This window comes from Ochotona curzoniae, unplaced genomic scaffold, assembly GCF_017591425.1.
Source record: "Ochotona curzoniae isolate NIBS_2020 unplaced genomic scaffold, NIBS_Ocur_1.0 contig_1274, whole genome shotgun sequence".
Taxonomy (NCBI): domain Eukaryota; kingdom Metazoa; phylum Chordata; class Mammalia; order Lagomorpha; family Ochotonidae; genus Ochotona; species Ochotona curzoniae.
Window position 1 is genome coordinate 30,200,616 of NW_024465023.1, and position 26,312 is coordinate 30,226,927.

The 26,312-nt window shown below is 40.3% G+C and overlaps 1 protein-coding gene across 1 annotated transcript in view; it reads left to right on the forward strand.

The window, feature by feature from the left end:
• The first annotated feature begins 19,514 nt into the window (after nucleotides 1-19,514).
• The window catches only part of TEX11 (testis expressed 11), a 197,936-nt gene continuing 191,138 nt past the window's right edge, over nucleotides 19,515-26,312 (forward strand). The window contains exons 1-2 of the mRNA XM_041003384.1: nucleotides 19,515-19,574; nucleotides 24,745-24,829. Coding sequence (XP_040859318.1) covers nucleotides 19,515-19,574; nucleotides 24,745-24,829 — 145 coding nt within the window. The remainder of the gene's footprint in view (nucleotides 19,575-24,744; nucleotides 24,830-26,312) is intronic.

The following is a 26,312-nucleotide window of genomic DNA, read 5'->3' on the forward strand; positions in this document are numbered from 1 at the left end:
TGTGAGTTGATTTTATGTAAGGCATAAGGTCTTATTTCATACTTCCTTGTGCATAGATCCAATCTTCCTAATACATTTTGTTGAAGAGACAGGCCTTTTTCCAGGGATTGATTTTAGCTCATTTGTCAAAATTAATTGGTTGTAGCTGTGTTGATCAATTTCTGGAGTTTCTGTTCTGCTTTGTTGGTCTATGTATCTATTCTTGTGGCAGTACCACGCTGTTTGATTATAGCTGCCCTATATTATGCCTTGAAATTTGGCATTGTGATGCCTTTGGCTTTGTTTCTGTTATATTTAAGATTGCTTTAGCTATTTGGGATCTCTTGTGTTTCCATATGAATTTCAACTTTTTTTTTCTAGATCTGAGAAAAATGTCCTTGATTTTTATTGGAATTGTGTTGAATATGTAAATTGGTTTGGAGTAATATGGACATTTTGATAATATTGATTTCAGTCTGTGAACATGGATTTTTTTTTTTTTCATTTGTTGTCTCCTGTTTCTTTCTTTAATGTTTTGTAGTTTTCATTGTGGATGATTGAAGCGGACATCCTTGTCTGATTCTAAATCTTAGTAGAAATGCTCCCAGCTTTTCCCCATTCACTATAATGCTGGTTGTGAGCCTTGATCATGTTCCAGAATGTTCCTTCTGTACCCAATTGGCTTAAAGCTTTTATCAAGAAAGGATGTTGTATTATATCAAAACGTTGTATTCATCTATTGAGATAATCATATGGTTTTTATTCTTCAATATCATATTTATTGAATTGAGTATATTTTCTCTGCATACCAGGGAAAAATCTGACTTTGTTCAGGTGAATGCTCTTTCTGATGTGTTGTTGCATTCAATTAACATCTGTATTCATCAGGGACATTGATCTATAGTTATCTTTCTTTGTTGTATCTTTCTCTGGTTTTGGAAGGTGATGTTGATCTCACAGAGTTTGGGAGGATTCCTTCTCTTTATATTGTTTTGATTAGTTTGAGAAGAATTGGAATTAATTCTTATTTAAAAGTTTGCTAGTATTCAACTGTGAAGCTGTTCACTCCTTGACTTTTCTTTCAATGGGAGGGTCTTTATTACTGAGCCAATCTTTGTCTTGGTTATTGGTCTATTTAGGTTTCCTGTTTTCCTCACTCAATTTCCTGTAAATTATCCAGGTTTTTTTTTTCTTTTTTCTTTTTTCTTTTTTTTTTTTTTTTTGCATATAGTTGCTTGCAGTGATTTCAGATTATTCTTTTTTTTTTTTTTTTAAAAGATTTATGTATTTTTATTGGAAAGGCAGATATACAAGGAGGAGAAGAGTGAGAAAGGTCTTCTGTCCGCTGGTTCACTCCCCAAGTGGCTGCAACAGAGCTGAGCCCATACAAAGCCCATACAAAGCCAGGAGCCAGGAGCTTCTTCCAGGTCTCCCACGTGGATACAAGGTCCCAAGGCTTTGGGCCGTCCTCCACTGCTTTCCCAGGCCATAAGCAGGGAGCTGGATGGGAAGTGTGGAGTATCTAGGACACGAACCGGCATTCATATGGTATCCTGCTGGATGCAAGGAGAAGATTTAGCCGCTAGGCTACTGTGCCGGGCCCTTGGATGAATATTCTATGGTATCCATTTTTGTACCTTCTTTATCATCTCCAAATTTACTAATTTGAGTTTCCCTCTCCCCCTTTTTATTTAGTGGTCTAACATTGTATAAATTTTGTGTATTTTTTCAAAAACAGACAGCTCTTCATTCCAGCAATCTTATGTTTTTGTTTCAGTTTTTAGTTTTTTTCTAATTTTAATTATTTCTTCTAATAACTTTGTATTTTCTCCCTTGTTTTTTGCGTTCTTGTGGTGCATTGTTAGATTATTTATTCAATGCCTTTCCCAATTTCTTGTTGTAGACACTAATTGTTATAAATTTTCCTCTTAACACTGCTTTTGCTGTATCCCGTACATTTTGACATGTGCTGTCATCTTCATTTGTTTCTAGAAATGTTTAAATTTCCCTTTTGATTTGTTCTATGACCCACTGTTCATTCAGGAGCATATTATTCAGTCTACATGTGTTTACATATTTTCTGGAGTTTTTTAAGTTTTTGATTTGCAGATTAATTCTGTTGTGTTCCAAAATGATACATTGATATGATTTCAGGACTTTGTTGTTGTTGGTGTTTTGTTAAGTTTGATGAGATTTGCTTGCTTTGTGGCCTAGCATTTGGCATATCCTAGAGAAAAGATCTACACACTGATGAAAGAAAAGTGTGTACTCTGTCTCTTTGGGACAAAATATTCTATAGATATCAGTTAGGTTTATATGGTCCCTAATGAAGACTAACTTTATTATTTTTTTGTTGATTTTTGTCTAGTTGGTTTGCCTATTGATGAAAGTGTGGTGTTGGGCCTGAAACAATGGTTCAATGACTAAATCCTCACCTTACAAGCACCAACATCCCTATAGGTATTAGTTTGTGTCCCAGCTGCTCCACTTTCAGGCCAGCTCCCTGCTTATGGACTGGGAAAACAGCAGAGAATGGCCCAAAGCCTTGGGACTCTGCAGTCACGTGGGAGACTTGGAATAATCTCCTGGTTCCTGGCTTTCAGATTGGCTCAGTTCCGGCCATTTTGGCCATTTGGGGGAGTAAACCTGTGTATGGAAGATCTTTCTCTCTCTCTTTCTCTCCGTGACCCATTAACATTTTTAAATAGCCAGGTACCGTGGCATTGGATGTGTATTCATTTACTATGATCCCTTAGTATTTACATAATGTCCTTCTATGCCTTTTTGATCTCTGTTTTTATGTTAAAGCCTATTTTTATCTGTTATTGGGGTGGCAGGTAGCCACTCTTGCTTATTTTTCTTTCCTTTCATGTGAAATATCCTTTTCCATCCTTTCATTTTTAAATTTTGTAAAATTTAAAAAATTTTTAAAAGGTGTATTTTTTTTTTTTTTTGCTGGGAATGCAGATATACAGAAAGAGGAGATACAGAGAAGATTTCCATCTCCTGGCTCACTCCCCAAGTGGTCACAATGGCTGGAGCTGAGCCCATCTGAAGCCAGGAGCCAGAAGCCTCTTATGGGTCTCCCCATGAGTGCAGGGTCCCAAGACTTTGGGTCGTCCTCAACTGCTTTCCCAGGCTACAAGCAAGGAGCTGGATGGGAAGTAGAGCAGCTGGGACAGGAACCGGCGCTTATATGAAAGGCAGACACTTGTAGGTGGAGATTTAGCCAGTTGAGCTATTGTCCCAGTTCTTGCATGCTTCAGTTTAATTCTGTTTATATTTTTGTTAATGAAGTTTTTCTCTGGTTGGTAGTAAATAAATGTTTTTTTTAAAAATCCATTCAGCCATTCTGTATCTTTCAATTGGGGAGTTTAGGACATTAATTTCAGCTATTATTCATAAGTAGTGACTTGATCCTGCATTTCTTTGTAAATGTTCCTGTTCTTTGTCTTGGATTTCTTTTGTACTTTTACTAGGAGATTTTCCGTCTCGCATTCTTTGATAATGATGACTATCTTTCTGTGTGTAATACTTCCTTAAGTATCATTTGTAAGGTTGGATAAGTGGTGACAAATCTCCATTTTTGCTTGTTTTGGAAGGTCTCTATTTCACTTTCATTTACAAATGGAGACTTTACTGGACACAGTATTTTGAGTTTACATTTTCTCCCTCTTTTTATGTCTTCGACTGTATCTCTCCATTCTCTCCTAGCCTATAGGTTTCCTGATGAGAAATCAGTTGTCAGTCAAATTGGAGAGTCTTTAAAAAAATTTTTTTTTTCCCTAAGACAGTTTTGTAGATACAGAGTTCTTCCCTAGTTGGAAAGCCTTTGATAGTAATCTGACATTTCTCTTGTGTGCATTTTTTAGAAGATTTTCTTATGTTTTGATGTTGAAAGTTTGACCATAATGTGTTGTGAAAATCTTCTCTTATCATATCTATTAGGACTTCTATGTGCTTCCTTTACTTGAATATCCCTGTCTTAGGGAAATTTTCTTTTATTTCGTTGAATAGACCTAATCCATTCTCTCTTCCCACAGTTTCAGGAACTCCTAAGACACATGTGTTTGGTTGGGTGGTAGTATCCCACGAATCTTGAACATTTTTCAGTTTGTGATTTCTTTCCTTCTCTGCCTTCTTCCTCTTCCTCCTCTTCTTCTTTGTCTTCCTTCTTTATTTTTTTCTTTCTTTCTTCTTTGGGATGAAACATTTCCAAGGATTTGTTTCTCAGCTCAATCTTCTGTCTCACCAGTTCTACTGTCAAGGGTTTCACAGTGTTTTATATTTGTTGTGTTGAATATTTCAGGTGCTTTCTCTTCAGTATCACTATCTCCCAGAAGAATTTTTCATCTGTGTTATGTATGGTATAAGGAGTTTTTTTTTTTAAACTCATGTATTTGCCTCTCTTTTGTTTTTGTGCAATCTTTAATCATATCATTATTTTGAATTCCTTTTCAGATACTTCCTCAATCTGTTCTTCCTCGCATCCTGATATTGAAGTTTTGTTGTGTTGTTTTGAGGGAGTCATATTTTCTTCTTCGATTGCATTTATTGTTTTCTATCGGCTTTTGTCTTTGAAGTATACGTCTGTGGCTTAGTGGAGTGTCTCTTTCTTCAGCGGATACCCGGAGGCACATACCGAGTGGGGCCAGGTAGCTCCAGCCGGGGCTTGAGGGTTGGGTAAAAGTCCAGTATGACATCCAAGCCAGGCCTGGTAGGTATCCTGTATAGTCAGCAGCAGGAAGAATATGATTGTATCAGTTGACTTTATTAAACAGAATCACTGCTTCTCTGCTGAGGTGAACTTACTGTGAACCCACAGTCCCCAGGTACCTCACCCATACCTGAATCACTTAAAGGATCTGTATGCTCCTTGGTGTTAATACAGAACCCTGTGCCCCTCAAGCCAGACGCGTGACTGCCCTAGCACCCAGTCACACCCCATCGCATGCCCTATTACACAGTCACAGAATTCCCGTTGCACAGGGAGCAATATATCCGCTCTCAGGCTCTCCAGCTTCCCCTGTCCACGAAAAGTCATCTGCCTAACTGATAGAGGTCGATTGGTTTTTCCTCCTCAGCAAGTCTGGACACTGTGATAGAGTGATGGGCTTAAGTGAACTCCCTGACCCCCAACAACCCTGCAGGCTGGGCTCAAAGTTAGTGAAGATAATGGATTTATCCCTCCAAAAAAAAAAAAAATCCCCCAGCTGTGTGTGGGCTGCAGCAACTTCTGCTTGTTCTATTAAGATACCATTTCCTCTTTCCTGGATGCTGCGAGCTTTGTCCCAAAAGATGGCATTCTTTTTGGCCACCAGCTATGGGAGTCGCAGGCAGCTTCCTGCGCACTGCTATGTGATTCTTATCTTCCTACTGTTCCATAGCTTCTCTCTTCCTTTTTAGAATTTCCACTACAAGCTTTTCTCCAACTGTCCTCTGGAAATGCCATTCCTTCCCTTTTCCTCTGTTACCTTCCTATAGTCAAAAACAGCACATCTTTTTTCTGTTCAGCCATCTTGGATGATGCTGTAGGTGAGTGTTGCCCAGTTGAAATATAGCTTAAAAAGTAGTGAAAACTGAGTGAATTATTTTATGTATTTTCTATTAGCCAAATTAGAAAAAGTTAAACTGGGTCCGGTGTGGTAGCCTAGTGGCTAAGGTCCTCACCTTGCATGTGCCAGGATCCCTTATGGGCACAGGTTCTAATCACGGTGGTCCCACTTCCCATCCAGCTCCCTGCTTGTGGCCTGGGAAAGCAGTCAAAGATGGCTCAAAGCCTTGGGACCTTGCATGTACTTTGGAGATCCGAAAGAGGCGCTGGGCTCCTGGCTTTGGATCAGCTCAGTTCCAGCTGTTGCAGCTGCTTGGCGAGTGAATCAGTGGGTTTAAGATGTTCCTCTCTGTCTCTTCTCTCTGTATATCTGCCTTTCCAATAAAAATAAAACCTTAAAAAAAACAAAAGGTTAAACAGAGGTTGGCACTATGGTGTAGGTAAGTCCTCTTTTGACACCAAATTTGAGTCTTGGCTATTCCACTTTTTTAAAAAGATTTTTTTTTTTATTGTTACATCAGGTATACTTTACAATAAAAAATAAAATAAATTTTTAAAAAAGAGGAGGAGAAAAAGAGAGGAAGATCTTCTGTGGAACTGAGCCAATGCGAAGCCAGGAACCAGGAGTTTCTTCTGGATCTCCAATGTGGGCACAGGATCCTAAGGCTTTGGGCCGTTCTTGACTGCTTTCCCAGGCCACAAGCAGGGAGTTGGATTGGAAGTGGAGCTGCTGGGACATGAACGGGTGACCAAATGGGATCCCAGTGTGTGCCAGGCGAGGACTTAAGCTACTAGGCTACTGCGCGGGGCCCCAGATGTTCCATTTTTGATCTACCTCCCTGCTAATAGTCAGAGAAGGTCCCTGCAATCCCCATGGGCAACCTGGAAGAAACTGCTAGCTCCTGGCTTGGACCAGCCCAATTCAGCCATTTCAGGCCATTGAAGGAGTGAAACAGTGGAGTCTGATACATATTTTAAAGTGTTTGCTGCTTCGGGCTATTCATTTTTAAGTGCTTGGTAGTCACATGTGATTGGGACTTCCCTTTTAGGTGTATTTCTAGGGTGTATTTGTAACAGGGCAACTCCCTGGAGTTTCAGCAATTTGTATTCCCTTTTCACTTTCTCCTTTCCCCCCAACCTTGCTAATATTTGATGTTGTGTTTAAAAATTTTTTTGCAAGTGTAGATGGTGTTATTGCTTTTAACATTTTATGTTTGAATAATTATAGTTTTTTTCAGAAAAGTTGCACAAATAGTACAGAGTTCCTGTGTACCCCTCAGACACTCTTACTTACCGTAGTGTTATAATCTTATGCAGATACTGTTTTTATTTACATTTCCTTGCTAAGTAACGAAGTTGGGTATGGTTGAAATTTTGATTGGCTATCTGAATTTTCTCTTTTGGTCACAAGTTTTGTAAAAATGGACCACAAAGGCCAGTGATGGATCTAGTTTATTTCCTTAGGGGTAATTGATATAACACCAGTCTTCATCTACCACAACTTGCAGGTCAGGAAGAACTAGAAGCTGGTCTAAGCTATACTTTCTTTAAAAAATATTGTTTACTTGAATATCAGAGTTACAGAGAGGGTGAGAGGCAGAAAGGGAGAAGAAGATTGAGGGAAGAGACAGGAGAGGAATTTTTCATGTACTGTTCACTTCTTAATTGGCTACAATGGCCAGGCACCTGAGCCATCCTCCGATGCTTTCTCAGGTGCAGTAGCAGGAAGCTGGATCGAAAGTGGACTGGTGCCTATAGGGGATGCCAGCACTTCACCACAGCACTGGCCCTTATATTGTCACACCTTTTGTGGTGAGATAAATGCACGCATGTTTCTAAACAACACCTCACCATGCTCCCCTGCAAGTTTCTTCTTCAAGTTGAGCATTCTTAGTTTTGCACTTGTTACTTGTTGCCTACTTCTGGTCCTCTAATCATTTCGTCTGCAGCCCTCTGAACATGTTCTGTTCTTTCCATATTATTGTAACGTAATACAGAACACTTTAAGGACAGAACACAATTTTCTAGATTTGATATGATGAGAACAAGATAGCCTTTCTCTTTAGCTATGACGGTGATCCTCTTTCTCTTTATGTAGCAGTGTACTTAAGATTGAATTTGTTTTTTGTTTCTTCACACACTAGTGGCTGTTTTTGAATACTAGCCCTCCAAAAGCTCCTCAGCCTTTTTAAAATACACACAGCTATTAAGTTGTATTTTGCCTTTTTATGTATTGGTGCAGACAGTTTTGAAGGTTTATATACAATACTCTACTTTTTTCTTATATTGCTACAACTGGAGATTTAATTTTTCAGATAATCTCGTCTGTCTTATTTGATATCTCTCCCTGTAAGCCTCTTTGTCCAAATCATTGACAAAAATTGTAAGGATCAAGGGTACAATGTTACGCTATTGAAAATCTCACTTTAAGTTCATATCAGTCTCTTCAGTATCACTCCTTGGGTATGTTGGCTCATTGTATGTTATTCTTGTCTCTTAGTCTATAATTGGCTTTATCCATAGGTTTAGATTTTCCGATTCTCCTCCCAAAAAGACCCTTCAAATGTGCATTTCTCTTGTCAGCTTTCCTCTTCACCTTTGAGGCTGCCTTCTTGGTATTAAACAAATTTAGATGTGGCTCTGTGCTCCTCTGCCCCTGACTGAGCAACTTCTGGGATTGGCTCATTAAAATACTTTTTTTTCTTTCCCTCTTGAAGTACACTCTCCCCTTTTTTCCTTCATCCCTTCCCCTTTATTTCTCAACTCTATTCAGGTATTAATTATGAACAGTAAACGATCAGAAGTTCTGGGGATGGATAGTGGTTAGAACACCGTGTAGGATGCCTGCATAGCATTTTGGAGTGCTTGAGTTCTAGTCCCGGCTCCCCTTTCCATTCCTTCTCTTTGCTGAAGTGCACCAAGGAAGACAGCAAGTGATTACTCGAATACTTGGGTCTCTGATACCAACGTAAGAGACTTAAGTTCTAGACTTTGGGCTTTGACTTCATCCCAGTCACAGCTTGTTGCTTTGACTGCCTCACACATCTTTATATTCCTAGCAATACACCCAGCGTACTGGGTCTCTAATAATTGTTGAATCTACACGGAGATGATAGAGATGCCAGCCAAACAGAAAGAATGTAGTCACTTTGGATTCTTTTCAAAGTTGTGCTGCTAATAGCTTTGATCTTGTATAATTTAGTTAACTTATCTACATATAATTCATTTTAATTGCAAAACTATGTGTTACTAGCATTTTAAGGTGACTTAAAACTCTGAAACATTGATTGATTGATGCATGTATATCCACATTTATCTTGTGTGGAAATGACTGTAAGCTCCTCAAGGGAGGGGAGTTAATTTATGCTCTGTCTTTGGTGCTTAGCTAAATATCTGTCATCACTAAATGTTTAATGAATACATGAGTTAAGATAATTTTCTGTACATAGTTTATTGGTCTGCAAGGACGGCAACACTACCAGAAGGAGTTATTCTGATTTTTCTTTATTAATGCTGATTTAGAAATCTTTTTTGTGGTGATTTTGATAAAATGATGATTTTGAAATGATAAGGAGGACTTGGACCTTTTATGATTTAGAGATGTGCATGTACTCAGATAAATCATTGCTATGCTGTTCCATGACTGTGAAAAGCAACTGTTAGGGAGCAGTTGGCTTTTTGTATAGCAGTTAAGATTCTGCTTGGGGGTACTCAACACCCCGGGGTGGAATGCATGAGTTCAAATCCTGGCTCCATTCCTGATTTTAGTTTTCTGCTAATGTTTTAAAAGGTATTAGATATTGGTTCAAGTAGTTGGGTTCCTGCCACCTATATGGAAGACCTGGATTGAGTTCCTGGCTGCTGGCTTTGGCCTGGTTCAGGTTGAAGGTATTTGGAGAATGAACAAGAAGTTGGAATCTCTCTCTCTCTCTTTCTCTCTGCTTTTCAACAGAATAAAATAATTAAAACTAAGGTTGTTTATGACAGTGTATTTAGGAATCCTCTAAATGACTAGCACTTTCTATTAGGAGTAGAAGGGCTAAAGATATGGAAACGCATGAAAAATTATGCTTATCTTTTGTGATTGTCCCATATTATGTGTAGGAGATTGGTTCTAGGACCTTCCATGGATATTAAAATCTAAGGATGTTCCAGTTCCTAATATAAAATGGTGTAGTATTTGTGAATAACCTACCTGCATCCTGCTGTGTAAAACCATATCTAGATTACTTGTAATACCCAGTAAAACATAAATGCTATGTAAATATATGTTAGAATATATTATTTAGGGAACAGTATCAAGAAAAAGGCTACATGTTTAGCAAAGGTAGAAATTTTTCCCAAGTATCTTCTCACTGTGGTTGAAATCACAAATGTGAAATTCATGCATGTGTGAACCAGAGCATATTAATTTCCAATCTAGGTTCTTGTCTCACACAGATAAAAATTCTAAGCAGAGATTAGTAATCTGTGCAAAAAGGAGCAGTGCTTATTTAACAGTGAGGGAATAAACATTCATGAGTGAGTAGGTATGGGCTTCCGCATATGGAGAAATACCCATCATGAATTCGTACACATGTTTTTCATATGAAAGATATCAGTTACTAACTACATTGATTTGAGAGAGACAAAGAAGAAGGAGAAGAAGGGGGAGAGAGAGAGAGAGAGAGAGAGAGAATGAATCTTCTGATTCACTCTGCAGATATCTACAGCAGCTAGGGCTGGAGCAGGCAGAGTAGGAACCTGGAGCTCCATTTGTCTATCCCATGGGCCTTTCCTGGGTGGGTTGGATGGAGAGTAGTGCAGCAAGGACTCTAACCACCATTCCTGAATGAGATGCTGGTGTTGCAGGAGATAGCTTAATGTGGTGTGCTACCTCAACCCCAGCAGATCTCAATCATCTTGCTTGACTGAAGCTTTACACTTGTTAGTAGCTCCTCGTTTTCTCATCCCCCAGCTCCTGAAAGTCACAATTTCAATCTTTTATGACTTTTATTATTTTAGATATCCCATGTAAGTGAAATCATGCTTATTTGGATTCGTATAATGTCCTTTAGGTTCATCCATGTTGTGTATCAGAATTTACTATGTTCCTTTGTCCATCTGTGTGTTAATGGACATTTGGGTTATTTTCATGTTCATTGTTGTGAATGAAGTTGTAGTGAACACAGGACTGCTAATATTTATATAAGCTCCTGACTTCTGTGCTTGTGGATAAATGCCCAGAAGTGGGATTGCTGTATCATGTGTAGTCTTAGTTTTATTTTATTGAGGAACCCCTCTATTGCTTTCTGTAACAGCTGAATCTACCATGTGTGTAAGGGTTCCAATCTTTCTACTTCCTCACCAACATCTGCCTTTGTTCCTTAAATAATAGCCACCATGAGCTGTCAAGCATGAGGTGGTATCTGGTTGTGTTATTGATTGATATTTCCCTGATAATCAGTGATGTTAAGCATTTTTCGTGTATGTGTTAGCTGTTTGTACGCTTTTTTGAGAAATGTTTGGTGCCTTTTAATATTTTCTGTCTGTTGGAATTATTTGTTCATGCATTGTTTTCTTGACAGTGAGTATCGTGAGAGTTACTTTTACTTCCATTAGATAAACTATATACCCATTTCATCAGGATAGTTCTTGGAGATTTGTTTTGTTCCTGTTTGAACATGTTTGCCTGTTGCCTGGCTCTTCATTCTCCTTAACTCATTGTTTTGGCATCCATGCACTGGACAAAGAAGACATCTCTGTTAGTCTTCATGTGTTAACCTTATACAGAAGACTTCCACAGTCAGCCTTATCAGAGATTCTGGTGATCTCTATCAGTTTGTGCACAGGGAGAAAGAAGCAGGCCATCATGATTTTTGTCTGCTTGCTCTGTGCCTGAGCCAGAGACAGGGAGCTGTGGTATCTACCAGTCCAATTCATGGTCTCCTTTCATCCCTGAGCAGCTAGGCTGTGTCGGGCTCCTCAGAGTTTCCAGACAAGACAGAGAAATGTTAGTTCTTTGAGGCGCTCTGGAGAAGTTGGGGCACTGGCCTCACATGGATCAATTCTCTCCTTCCCCTGGGAACCTGAGAACTGAGCTTTCTCTTCTTCTTCTTCTTCTTTTTTTTTTTTTTCTGGTCTGAAATTGTTCTTTTCTGTTTTTCATGATTTTTATGGGGCTAATCCCAAGTTTCCCTCCAGGATCAGGACACTGCTCAGAAGTAAGATGCACTGCTGTGAGTAGAGCCCTTGGAACTGTGGTGCATGTAGCTTGAGCTGAGTTCTACATTAGGACTCACTGCTTGAATTCTCTTGTATCACACTCGGTTTGTCATTTGAGACCTGTCTGAACATTGTATAGGAAAAATGATTATCTTCCTGACCACAGGTGATTTACAACGTGATTTTAGTCTGTGAGTAAATCTGTATTCCTCAGTTTGTCATGCCTTTTCAGTGCTGATTTTGATATTTTGGCTGCTCTCATTGAAATCAAATTCTGCATTGAAATAGTATTTCTTAGCTCACAAATAGAATTTTTAAAAAAATATATTTTGACAATCTTTACATAGTTACTTAGGGTAAAAAGGTTCAAGGGCTACAGAAAAGTGGGTGAGACTATTATTTTTCCCAAATTGTTTCCTTCATGTTTAAAGGGGGGTATTAAAGGAGAAGGCCCATCCATTTTCCCACCCTCCCCAGGTCCCGATTGTAGGGTATACTCTGAGGTTCTTGCTCAAGTGGTTTTGATATTTCAACAGTTATGAATTGCTGCCAATCTTGCCACTCCAAGCACGATGAGGTCCTTGAGAATTCCAATAGAGTCTCTATTTGCCCCATATTTCGCTGCCAAGATATAGCTGGAATGGTTGGTTGACTTCTGTCTTCTCTTTTTTCTTGGTTGGGGTTCTGAGTCCAGCATTTTGATTGGGGAGATCTCCAATGAAACTTTGTCTGAGGTGTTCTCGGACCTGATTCTTGTATGTGCTGGCAAGTACAGGGCCCGGCATAGTCCATTGCCCCGATCAGCTGGTCGTTGCAATTGCTGGGTTGGTTCTGTTTTCACTCCCGACTTCCACTGGAACCAATGGGTGTTGCAGTCCAGCCTCGGCCCTCGCATAAACCAGTAAGAGCTGCAGCCTAGTTGGAGCGACCCACAATAATCCCCACCAGGCCCGCCCCCTACCCTAGTTTGCCAGTATGTGTAGCAGTAGTCCAGTCTGTCCCACACCCCATTCCACCCCTGGCCCTGTCCTGGTTTTCATGCCCTCCTGTGGAAGTGGTAACCCAAGAGAGATGAGCCCACTATTTCCCTCTCAGGCCTCTCCCACTCCCAGATTATGCACTCTCCAGATAGTTCTGTGGTTTGACTTGACAGAACTGGCCCCCAGTGCCAGCTTCTGCCAGCTGATGCTGTGGCTAAGCCCAAACAACCCTCACCCACTCTAATTTTGTTTGCACTAGTAGGAAAAATCAGCCCAGCTTGACTTTTCCCTTATCTAGTCCACATGAGGCGCCTAGGTGTTGTAGCCCTGCTGAGTCTGGTCTGCCCCCATTCCAGCCCCTCACTCCCCCCCCCCGCCCCGCTCTCCAGAGGGAGTAGCTGTCCAGCAAAGGAACCCTCCCTTATTCCCCTGCTGGCTCTGTCCCCTCCCTTCCTGGTTCTCACGCTTGCTGGTTGGGCACTGCGGTCCCTTCTGGTATAGGCAACCTCACCTTGGCATTCCGTATTGTGTACTAGTCTTTGTTGCGACTGAACCTGGCTCGACCCACACTGTTCTGGTGTTTGGATTTGCCAGTGGATGACGTGGACAGATTCAGCCTGGTCTGCCCCCAACCCATGCCAATTATATGCCAGTGGGTAACTTTCCATGGCCTGTTCTGGGCTGTTTCCTATCATGTTTCTTGCGCTTACCTGCAGGGTCTGTGTCCTGCCAGAGGAGTTACAAATAGAATTTTGATGCAGCAGGCTGAATGGTCTTGACTCATTTCTCCTCTCTGCTGATTTTTATTTGTCTCAGATTTCTGGATTTTTGCTTGTTCCTGCACCTTCCCCATATCCCACATGGTGGGATATTGAAAAAAAAAAATCCTCAAATCAGAAAAATGGAATTCAAGTACTGGCATGCTACTTCCTCTCTGTATGACTTTCCAGAAATCACCTCATTTTGTTGTTTCAGCTTGAACACCTTGTAACATAAACATTTTTGTCTTCTGGGGTATATTGAAGATGGAATGAGTGCATTTGAAAAAGCATTGCGATTTTAAAGCACTAAGAAAACATTAACTTACCAGTCATTTCTTGGTTCTTTTCTCACTAAAGATGTTCCATATAATCATTATGACCTGGAGCAAAATCTTGAATTGACTTTTTGGCTTTTAAATGACTTGTTGAACTGATGGCCATCACAGGAAGAGACTTGGCAGGACTGTTGATAGGTTTTTTCATGTGGTAACAGAAGCTCTCTTACTCAAGGGCAGGGAAAATGTTTACTTTCTGTCATATTCGACCTAGAATGCTGTCTACGTTATTAGAATTAATTGATACTGATTAGCACAGTTGCTTCAATAGAATGCATTTCAACTAGAATGCATCTCATCTAAGTTAAATAGACTGAAATCATGTTGTAAATCATAGCCAGGAAGATAATTTATCTTGTCCTCCTTTGTACAATCTTGTTTGATATAACCTTACTACAGCATGTTGTCTTCATGTCTCAGATGTGAACTGCATTTACAGAAGCTCTTTTCTGAGATTCACCAGAGGTAAATTTCCTTTGTAGTGTTACTCTGGACCATTCAACTGTACGATCGCTATAAATTTACCCAGATTTGCTGACTGTATTCTATTTTAAAGACTTGCAGTACTGTCATTGCCTCAGCTATTGTCAGTCAAGTTGATCAACTGAATGACATCCAAAATATGTTTTGAAAGGACCAGAATTATTTTGAAAAAACTTGAATTACATAAAGCATCAGCCACTTAAAAAAATACAAACCCAAACTGATGTCTTCATTGTTTCATATGCCATATCATCAAAAGTTGTAATTGGTTTCTATAATAATAGCAGTAAATATTTTTAAAAAGGGAAATTAAAAAACCTTACATTTATTGTTGCTTTCATTTTCTTTTAAAAATCTGCTTCTAAACAATATTTGGATATTTCAAAAATATACCATTAGTATTCTAAAGCAACGGCTATAAAACATGCCCTTTAGTCCAGTATTTACCTAAATATAAGAATCAAGGGTGCTTAACATAAGTCCTTGCTTAGAGTGCTTACTTTTTTGGAGGGGAAGTTTATTGAAAAGGTGAGATCAACACAGAGAATGGGCCATGTGCAGAGAAAGTGGGCAGGCAGGTAGGAGAAGGATGCTACTGCTTTCATTCTGTGTCCATTGGAAGAGAGAGTCCCCTTCTGCATTGATTGGCTTTTGTGATCCTGGAAAGGGGGCTGGTGACGTGATAGAACCAAGTCCCAGGTGCGGGGAGTATATCCTGAGGAAGAAATAATGTGATTGACAAGTAGGAAGACAATATTACGTAGGGCAGGAGAGGTATGACTTCCAACTGTGACTCTATGAGTAGCCCTTCTTCTTCTTCTTCTTCTTTTTTTTTTTTTTGAATGATTTATTTTGGGGCCTGGTGCAATGGCTTAACTGGCTAATCTTTCACTTCCAAATGCCAGCATCCCATATGGGTGCCGTTTCGTGTCCTGGCTATTCTACTTCCCATTTGCTCCCTGCCTGTGGCCTGGGAAAGCAATAGAGGACGGTCCAAAGCCTTGGAAACCTGCACCCACATGGGAGACATGGAAGAAGCTCCTGGCTTCAGATAAACTTGGCTGTGGTCATTTTGACCATTGGGGGAGCGAACCAGCGGATGGAAGATCTTTCTCTCTGTGTCTCCTTCTCTCTAAATCTACCTTTCTAATAAAAATAAATATTTAAAAAATTACACCTTTAAGAGGTTTTTTTTTTTTTTTATTTGAAAGACAAATGTTATATGTAGAGTGGGAGAGATAGAAAGAAAAGGTCTTTCATCTGCTGAATCACTGCCCAAATGGCCACAACTGCTGGAGCTAATTTGATCTGAAGTCAGAAACCAGGAGCTTTTTCTAGGCATCCAGCATGGATGCAAGGGCCAAAGGACTTGAGCTATCCTCTGCTGCCAGCCTCTGCTGCTTTCCCAGGCTGGCTGCTCCATTGAAGGTAGAGCAGTTAGGACTACAACCAGAGAACACATGGGATACTCAGCACCACAGGTGGGTGATTAGCTTGCTGTGCCACTGCAGTGACCTCTGAGCCTCATTCATTTTTTTAAAGATTTATTTTATTATTTTTTTTATTGGAAAGGCGGATATACAGAGAGGAGAGACAGAGAGGAAGATCTTCCGTCCGATGATTCACTCCCCAAGTGAGCGCAACAGCCGATGCTATGCCGATCCGAAGCCAGGAGCCTCTTCCGGGTCTCCCACATGGGTGCAGGTTCCCAAAGCTTTGGGCCGTCCTTGACTGCTTTCCCAGGCCACAGGCAGGGAGCTGGAAGGGAAGCGGGGCTGCCGGGATAGAACCGGCACCCATATGTGATCCTGGGTGTGCAAGGCGAGGACCTTAACCACTGTGCCACCGCACCGGGCCCAAGCCTCATTCATTTTTAAAAAAGATTTATTTATTTTTATTGGAAAGACAAATTTACACAGAGAAGAAGAGATAGAAAGATATGCCATCTGCTGGTACACTTCCCAAGTGGCTGCAATGGCCATAGATGAGCTGATCAGGAGCCAGGGGCTTCTTCTGGGTCTCCCAAGTGCATGCAGGGTCCCAAGGCTTTGAGCTGTCCTTTCTGCTTTCCCAGGCGACAGAGAGCTGGATGGGAAGTGGAGCAACTGGGATATGAACCTACACCCATATGGGATGCCGGTGCATGCAAGGCTGGGACTTGGGCCACTAGGCTACTGCACCAGGCCACTGATCCTCATTCTTAAGGGTTACTGAAAAACATAGATTTTTCTCATCTTCTGTAGTTATTTCCTGCTGGTTAGGAGTATAGACCATTCATATCCCAGGTTCAAATTCATCTTCCTAACTCATCTTAAGATCCCATCTCATGAATTGGAGAAATTGTAGCCAGTACCAATGGCTGTGTGCTCCACATCATCATCTCCATTCTGACAAGCCATTGGTCTCTACAACAGATAAATTCATCCATCAGCAGACACAACATTTGAAAGAAAATGCGGGAGGAGCGCTCCATAGAAAATACTGGGAGAGGATACTGCCCCTGCGTAGACAGAAAAACAAGAACAAAACAAAACAAAACAAAAACCCTATGCAGCTTGAGTGCAAAGACTGGTATTGTTCCGTACAGTGAACACACCCCTGTCAGAGTAGAGGTGACAGACTGTCAATCACTGCGCAGGCTCCTCCTTGCTCCACAAGTTCAGTCAGGCTTCTATAATCAGGTTCACATGCCACACCAATATCTACTAACATTAAATTAGAGGAACTCACCATGGAAATTTCCCACCTAGAGAGGTTTCCTTAGAGAGTTGAGAGAAGAGATAGGAAGAAACACGTCTGCCTTAAAGTGCAATGGCCCTGATAATGGTGAAAACAAAGGCTCCATTTATCTTTTTTGTCTTTTTTTTTTCTCTCTTTACCATTTTTAAGATTTATTTATTTTTTTAATTTTTTCCATATTATTTCCTTCATGTTTTTTCATGTTTAAAGGGGGGTATTAAGGGAGAAGGCCCACCCAATTTCCCACCCTCCCCAGGTCCCGGATGTAGGGTATGCTCTGAGATTCTTGCTCAAGTGGTTTTGATATTTCAACAGTTATGAATCGCTGCCAATCTTGCCACTCCAAGCACTATGAGGTCTTTGAAGAATCCACTGATTGTCTTTCAAAGCAGCATCCAGGGTTCTTGACTGGTTCACTGGAGTAGTCAAACTCATTATTTGTGTGCGGCTGCACAGGAATCAACACAACATGTATAGTGGGCTCCGATGCTGGAACACACACCCTCAGACTCTGTTACTGAGATTGGAAATCCTTTCACGTCTGAAACCAATGGGCATGACAGCCCAAGCTTCTTGATAATGCCAAAACCTATCAGTGCTACCCACCTGTCCCCTTTCCCATTCAAAGACTCTGACCTCAGACTACTGGCTTAGCTTGGTGATGTGCTATGGGTGCAGCCAGCTCAGGACTGTGAGAGCCCCTACCTACCTGCTCACAGCCTGGGTGCAGCTTGTCTTGGACCTGTGAGGCACCCGGCCTGCTGGCTTTCAGGCTGGTTCAGTGGCACCTAGGACCTCAGTGCTTGGCCCTTGGCTAACTGCTCCTGCCTAGAACCCTACCGAAGACTATCAGTGCAGCTCCTCCACTAGCTCTCCCCCAGGACCCTAACCTCAGGCTTGTGGCCTAGCAAGGTGGAATGACATGAGAGCAGCTACTAGGATCCCAGGTGGGCCCCCTGCCTGCCTGTTCCCTGCCCAATGAATGGGAGGAGCCTGCCTCAGGGCCCACATTCTGCTTGCTCCCTGCCCAATGTGGTATGTCAGTGGGAGCTTAATGTAAGTCTTATTGTTAAGTACTTCTTGGGAGAAAAAAGTTTTTCTTTTTGTATTTATTTTATCACCTGAGTTATTCAGTATATGTTTCCTAATATTCATGTAGTATGGGTTATACTAGAGTCTACTAATACTGTAAAAAAAATTGAGCATAATTTGCTGTTGTTTGAATGCTTTCTGATTTCTAACTATAATTTATATTTTTAAGGATTTATTTATTTGAAAGGCAGAGGGACAGAGAAAGGCAGGGAGAGAGAATCTTTCATCTGCTACTTCACTTTCCAAAAGCCTGCAACAGCTGGGGCTGGGCCAGGTTGAAGCTAGGAGGCCAGGACTCCATCCAGGTCCCTTTCTATGACTTTTTGTTTTTTAAAGTAGAGTTACAGAGAAAGTGGGAGAAAAAGATACTCTATATACTAGTTCACTCCTCCCTTTTCCACAACATCCTGAGCTGAGCCAGACTGAAGCCAGGAGCTGTGAATCCCATTTTGGTATTACACATGGTGACAAGGGCCCGTGTGCTTGGGCCGTCCATCCTCTGGTGCCTTCTCAGGTGTGTCAGTTAGGGAGTTAAATCAGAAATGAAGCAGCTGGAACTTAAACTAGTTCACATGGGATGCTGATGTCTCAGGCAGTGGCTTAACCGGTGGTACCACAAAAAACACCAGCGCTTAAAATAGTATTTTTAAAATAATTTGTTTGTTTTGCTTATATGATAGACAGGGAGGTAGCCAGGCAGGCAGATGGACAGTGAGCGCCCATCATCCTCTGACTCACTCCTCAAACTCCCTGAGCTACTAGAGCTGGGTCACGCCAAAGCTGGGAGCCAGGAATTCAATCCAGGTTCTCCATATGGGTGGCAGGGAGGCAACAGCCTGAATTATTACTGCCACGGTGTATTCTATCAGGAAGCTGGAGCCAGAGCCAGGAATCAAACTCAGGCACTTCAACATGTGATGTGGGTGTCCTAAGCCACATCTTAAATGTTAGGCCAAATGCCGACCTCTAAACAGAATTTAAAATCTGCTATAGTAAATAATAAATAAGCTCCCAAAGTGCTCACTTGAGCAGTGATGGCTCACGTGCATAGATCCCTGACACACAGATGTGAGATCTGGCTTGAGTTCCTGACTCTCGGCTTTAGCCTAGCTCAGTCCTGGCCACTTGAAGTCATTTGGGGAGTGAAGCGACAGTTAAGAAACTTCTCTGCATCTCTCTGTTTCCATCTTGCTAGCCTCTCTAATAAATTGAAAAAAAAAGTTTAACTGTTTAGAAATCTTTTGGCTCATGCTTTTAAAGTACTGTTATGAAAACATTTTACTAATTTGACGCTCACAAATGTTTAAAAGAAATCAAGCATATGGCTAGAGCCAGTTGTGTTATATTTGTTTAGAAAAGGGTTAAATCTCATCACGTGAAGGGGGCTATGAGGATGATCAACTATAATTCTGCATCGTACTTACATTTTGAGGAATTTGGTGGTCTAGTAAGCTTCAGCCATATGGACTATCGAGAGCTCAGACTTGGGAAATTGGTGACATCCTCTGTACAGATTCAATCAGTGGTTGATGTTGCCAACTGAGCTTGTCATTTTTTTCCCTCATAAAGTAAGGTCAGGACTTCAGAGCCAGCATGGACAGTTATGTCTGTCTAAAGCTTGACAGTTCAAGGAAGTATTTTAGTTTTACAAAGCAAGCATGTTCAGGTTTCCCATCAGAATTTGGCTATTTCCTAATTTTGAAGACATTGTTAACTTCTATTTTGTCCTCTTCAAGACTACCTTTAATAACATTCCTATTTATGAAGTCATTGCGTTTTGTTTTTTGAGAGTGAACAATGCTAACACTGTAAATACGTGACATCCTAGGAGACATAAAGTTTATTTGAAAACTATAGTTTACCTATAGCTAAAGAAACCCATTGTCTCCAATTTGAGTTTACTCTGAGGATCATTTCATGCTGTATCATTTACTAAAGGTCTAGGAGCATGTTTCAAGATAATGTTACTGTTGGCCAAAGGTAGTAGTAATTCATAACACATTTATAATCTCATTGTTTCAGGAATAATAAAAAACCTGTTATTAAAAGGATGTATCGTAACTGAGGCAGTGGAGAGACTTTTTTACGACATAGGAAACGTCAGTAGACAGTCTATAACGGAACTACAGGATATTCAGGTGAGTATAAAAATAATTTCCTTGGGCCCGGCATGGTGGCGCAGTGGTTAAGGTCCTCGCCTTGCACGCCCAGGATCCCATATGGGCGCCGGTTCTAATCCCGGCAGCCCCACTTCCCTTCCAGCTCCCTGCCTGTGGCCTGGGAAAGCAGTCGAGGACGGCCCAAAGCTTTGGGACCCTGCACCCGCGTGGGAGACCCAGAAGAGGCTCCTGGCTTCGGATCGGCATAGCATCGGCCATTGTGCTCACTTGGGGAGTGAATCATCGGACGGAAGATCTTCCTCTCTGTCTCTCCTCTATGTATATCCGCCTTTCCAATAAAAAAAATAAAAACAAATCTTTAAAAAAAATAATTTCCTTTATGATAAGCTTCAGTGACTCTTTTAACTATGTATGATATTTTTCATACTTAATCATTGCCAAATATATAGAAATCCATTTTTTGATGTTAAAGCCTAATGAATAGTGTATGATGGGAAATAACTAGAGTTGAAAAAACATGTACTCATATTTAACATGAACTAATTAACTTTTTTTTGAACTAATTAACTTTTCAAAAGATTTATTCATTTGAAAGGCAGAGCGATGGTGGTGGGGAGAGCAAGAGGGAAAGAGATCTCTGACCTACTGTTTCTCGCCCTCAAGTGTCTGCCAGGTGTGAGCCAGACAGAAACCAGGAGTCTGAAACTCCAGAAACGCAAGGACTTTGGGCTATCTTCTGCTGCTTTCCCAGACAGGCAGCTGCTCAATCTACTGTACCACACCAACCCCTGTTTCTTAAAGTTCAGTTCATTTACTTATTTGAAAGGCAGATTAAAAGGGGTGGGCAGGAGAGACAGAAAGATTCTGTCTATTGGTTAATTCCACAGATACCTACAGGTTTGTAATAGTATTTGAAATCTGAGGCTGGGTCAGCTTGAAGCCTGGAGCTGGGAACTGCATCTCCCATGTTGGTGGTAGGAACCCAAGTGCATTAACCACCATCTGCTACCTCCAGGCACGTTAGCATGAAGCTGCATCAGAAGCAGATGGATGTTTAACTTGACACTTCTATAGGAGACGTAGCTATCCCAAGCAGTGGCTTAACCCACTATACTGTAGTATCAGCTCCAAAAGTTCACTATTTGAACTTTAGGTTTCAGTTTTCTTATCTGTTAAGCAGTAATAATAATATTACATCCAAGTGTTGTGAGTAGTAAACAAAATAATTTACATAAGGTCCCGGACACATACTAGTCATCCTTCCCTTCCAGCCAAATAGGAAGCCACTTAGTAATGAAAATTTATTTGAATATAAGGCTTCAAAGATGTTTTTTTGGTGGTAATTTTTCTAATATTTAAATGAAACTGTTACTTATGAAGGTATTTCAAAAACTTTGTGGAAAAATAGAATTTAAAAATAAGTGTTTTGATGCAAAAATTTTTGAGATTTCTGATTTTTTTTTCATAATATGCACATCTTATGAGCAGTTTGAACACCTTTTATATATTCATGGATTTCAAACATTTTTAGCACCCAGATAAATTTACCTTTGAATTTCACTTTATAAATTTTTTGGAGTCCCCTCATACTTAATGTGGAAATTTCCTTGAGACTTTGAAGCACTTTTGGCAACATATACCTTAGGGACCAGCACTTTCATTTTGGTGGTGGTTCTTCTGGAAGGATAAGAATAAGGTATATTGTAAATCTCTTTGATAATCTTACTACTTAGATATCAGAGGGGGCTTCAAAAAGTTCACCAAAAAAGTAAATTAAAAGATAACACATAGTTACTTCCAGTTTTAGTATACGTGCTGCCGAAGCGAGCACAATACATAGTTTCTTAATAAAGATTTGTTTATTTGAAAAGTATGATGACAGAGAGAAAGAAAGGAGAGAGAGAGATCATCCATCTGGTGGTTCACTCCCCAAAGAGCTACAACAAACCAGGGCTGGGCCAGGGTGAAGCCAGGAGCTCTAAACTGCATGCTGGTCTCCCACGTGGGTGTCAGGAGCCCAAGTAGTTGAGCTACCTTCTGCTGCCTTTCCAGGCACGTTAGTAAGAAGCTGATCAGAAGCAGAGCAGCCAGAACTCATAACAGGTGCTCTGATATGGGATGATGACTTCGCATGTGGGGCTGAACCTGCCTGGCCATAATGTCAGCCCCAGTATATTGCTTTCCTTCCTCCTCCTCCTCCCTTTTTTTTTTTTTTTTTTAAGATTTATTTATTTTTTATTGGGAAGTCAGATATCCAGAGAGGAGGAGAGACAGAAAGAGCTTCTATTTCTGCTGGTTCACTCCCGAAGTGACTGCAGCTTAGCCGATCTAAAGCCAGGAGCCCGGAGCTTCTTCCAGGTGTCCCAGGTGGGTGCAAGGTCCCAAAGGCTTTGGGCTGTCCTCTGCCGCTTTCTCAGGTCACAAGCAGGAAGCTGGATGGGAAGTAGAGCAGCTGGGACAGAACCAGTGCTCATATGGGATGCTGGCCACGCAAAGCAAGGATTTAGCCACTAGGCTGTTGCACTGGGCCCAGTATATTATCTTTTAAAAGATCCTTAATAATTCGCTTGCTCTACTATTCATCCATTTCAAATGTAAAACTCAGTATTTTTTGGTATCTCACAGAGTTGTGTGCCAACCACCGCAATTTTGGAAAAGTTTAATGACTCCCCGGAAATCTTGTACACATTCACAGAGTCCTTCATTTTTTTCCGTTCTCATCCCAAGCCTTAAGCAACCAGTCTCTATAGATCTTCTTGTTCTGGAAATTCTACGTAAATGAAATGATACTGTGTGTGGTCTTCTATGATTAACTGATTATCATAATATTGCTTTCAGGATTCATGTGTGTTATTACATGTAACAATGCTTTGTGTGTTTGTAATCACTAAATAATATTATATGAAAAACTCCATATTTTATTTATCCATTTATCACCAATGAAACTTGACTGATTCGTTCTTTGGCCATCATGAATAAAACTGCGAAGAATATTTGTGTACAGGTTTTGATTTTATTTTCCTTTGGCATATGCCTAAGTAAAGCCTCTGGGCTCATATGGTTTATTTTCATTTATTTTAGAGGCAGAAAAATGGGAGAGGAAAGGAGGGAATGAGAGAACAAGTTAGGGGGAGAAGGCGCTTCTCTCTTCTGGCTCACTGCCCAGATGCCCTCAATAGCTAGGACTGATCTAAGCCAAAACCAGGAGTCAGGAACTCCACCTCTTACGTGAGTGGCAGGGGTCCAGTTGCTAAGACCATATTCCGCTGCGCTCTCAGGCACATTAGTGAGGAACTGGATGGGAAGTGAAGCAGCCAGGGGCACTGGTGTTCTGATATAGCATGCTGGCATTATAAGTAGCAGTCTAACTTGATGTGTCACAACCCCTCCCCCCCCAACAATATATGTTATTTTTGTTCAAAATTGCCTTGGCCATTTGGGGTGTGATGTGGATCCATACAGATTTTAGTAGTTTTTCTATATCTGTGAAAAATATCGTTGGCTTTTTGATAGAGGTTGTATTGAATCTGTGAGTTGTTTTGGTAGTAGTTTTGGAAATGCTTGAATTTAATTTTTTTCCTGAAAAGAAATATTTTCATACTATTCAGTTCTCTTTGCTACATATATTTTCTGTGTCTATCATAACACATTTATATGTACTTAACACAAAACCTGCAACATGCTAGATGCTTTTACTACACATTTGTTGAATAAGTATACGCTTTAAAGCTTTGAAATATTTAAAACCACAATTCAACTTACCTTTTCTGCACAATATGAAAAATATAAAAGATCAAATTGTAGAGTAATATAACTATACATAAAATGCTTAAAATAACTTTATCTGTATTCAAATACTCTAATATTATGTTTTTTTAATGGCTTCCACATCTAAAATTTATATGTCTATGTAGTATATGTGTCATGTTTTTGATATCATAAAGGGAAATCTCCCCTATTTCCCCAAAAACTTACTACAGGAATATTCAGACAGTAAAGTTGAAAGAATTCTGTGGTGGTCATATATAAATGAAGTACTTAGTTGCTGCAGTTCTATACATTTTACGGTATTATTACATATACATCTATTCATCAACAAAAACGTCTTTTGTGTATACATTTCAAAGTGAGACACCAGCATTAGTACAATGTCCCTGTAAATGATCCAGCATGTAGTGTATTAACTAAAATTCAGTATCTTATCATAGCTCTTTTAAAGTTAAATTTACATATATAATTATTTGTAATATAATTTCTCATTTGGTTTTCACTAGATACACATTTTCTCACATTTAAAACAATTTGCATGACTGTTATTTAAATGATCTAACAATATTCTAATAGTAAAATTTTGTGGGGATTGGTAGAATGAGATTAGATCATGGAGGACATAAAAATGAACCACAATTTTTACAGAAGCATAAAACTCAAGAATGAAAGCATCGTTTCAGGTAGACAACATTTTAACTGGCTAAGGAAATGTTTTTCGTTGTGCAGATTGAAAAAATGGCAATAAATCTATGGAACTGGACAGTTGCAAAGCAAGCAGATTGCACTGTAAGTGATGAACAGAAGGCTAAAGGTACGTATAGATTCATTCACTATACATTCGGTAATATTCCTACACAGTTTAAATAATGTTTTGGCTAGTTCTTATGTGGATATTAAAAAAAAATACTTTATTTGAAAGGCAGAGAGAAACAGAGTGAGCTTAAGATCCAGGAGACCAAAACTTAATCCAGCTTTCCATCATGGGTGCAAGGGCCCCAAGTGCTTGATGCATCACCTTCAGCCTCCCTGGGTGTGTACTAGTAGAAAGTTGGATTGGAAGCACAGTAATCAAAAACTTGAATCGGGGATCCAGCCTGGAATTTGGGAGTACCAAGAAACAACTTAATTATTGTGCCAAATGCCTACCCCCACAGATTTGTTTTTCCATATATATATATGTGTGTGTGTGTGTGTAAATTTTTCATATATAAAAAACTTTTTTAGACATATAACTTTTACACACACAATATATATATATCACAATTACTTGAAACAGTTACAGAAAGAGATGGAGAGAGAGAGAGATTTCATTCACTAGTTCACTCCACAAATGACCGTGATGGCTGGTGCTGAGCTGATCTGAAGCTGGAAGCCAGGAGGCTCTTCTGGGTCTCCTACGTGGGTCCTGGGGTCCAAGGCCTTGGTCCATCTTCTGCTACTTTCCCAGACCATAAGCAGGGAGCTGAATGGGAAATGGAGCAACTGGGACTCGAACCCATGCTACTGGGGTGAAGGCATCTCAGTCATTTCACCCACAATGCCACAATGCTATCCCCTCCACCCCCCCACCTAGGTAGTTTTGTTAAGAGGTAAGTAGATTATAAATTTGATGACGAATAGTAATTTTTGACCAATTTTCTTGTAATTTCTTTTTTGAAAAAAGTGATTTATCTGTTTATTTATTTGAAAAGCAAAGTTAGAGAGAGACTCCCTAAGTGGCATCAATGATTGGGGCAGAGTCAGGCCAAAGCCAGGAGCCCAGAGATTTTTCAAGTTCTGCCAATGAATGCAGGGGCGCAAGCATTTGAGACATCATGCACTTCCTTGCCAGACTCATTAGCAGGGAACTGAATTGAAAGTGGAGAGTGGGACTCTAACTGGCATTTGTATGGGATACTGGCACCACAGGTATTGGCTGAACTTACTGCACCATACTACCTGCAATCTCAACTGAGCAAATCTCATTTTCAATGGAATATTAATTAGAAATGGTATTAGGCTATTTCAGCTATATACGGAATCATTTTGAAAAATTTGGATATATGTTTTACGATGGAATAAACTATGGAAATAAAGATATTCAAGCCTATTTTCAGAGAATTAATTTTATAGTGAAGGTATCTGCATTTTTATATTATATTATACTTCAAGAACTCCAAAATCATCTACAACACAGAGTGTATTTTTGGACCTGCACTTTGGCCTCAGCTGGCTAATTCTCCATCTCTAAGCACTAGGATCCCATATGGGGGCTGGTTCATGCCCTGGCTGATCCATTTCTCATCAGCACCATC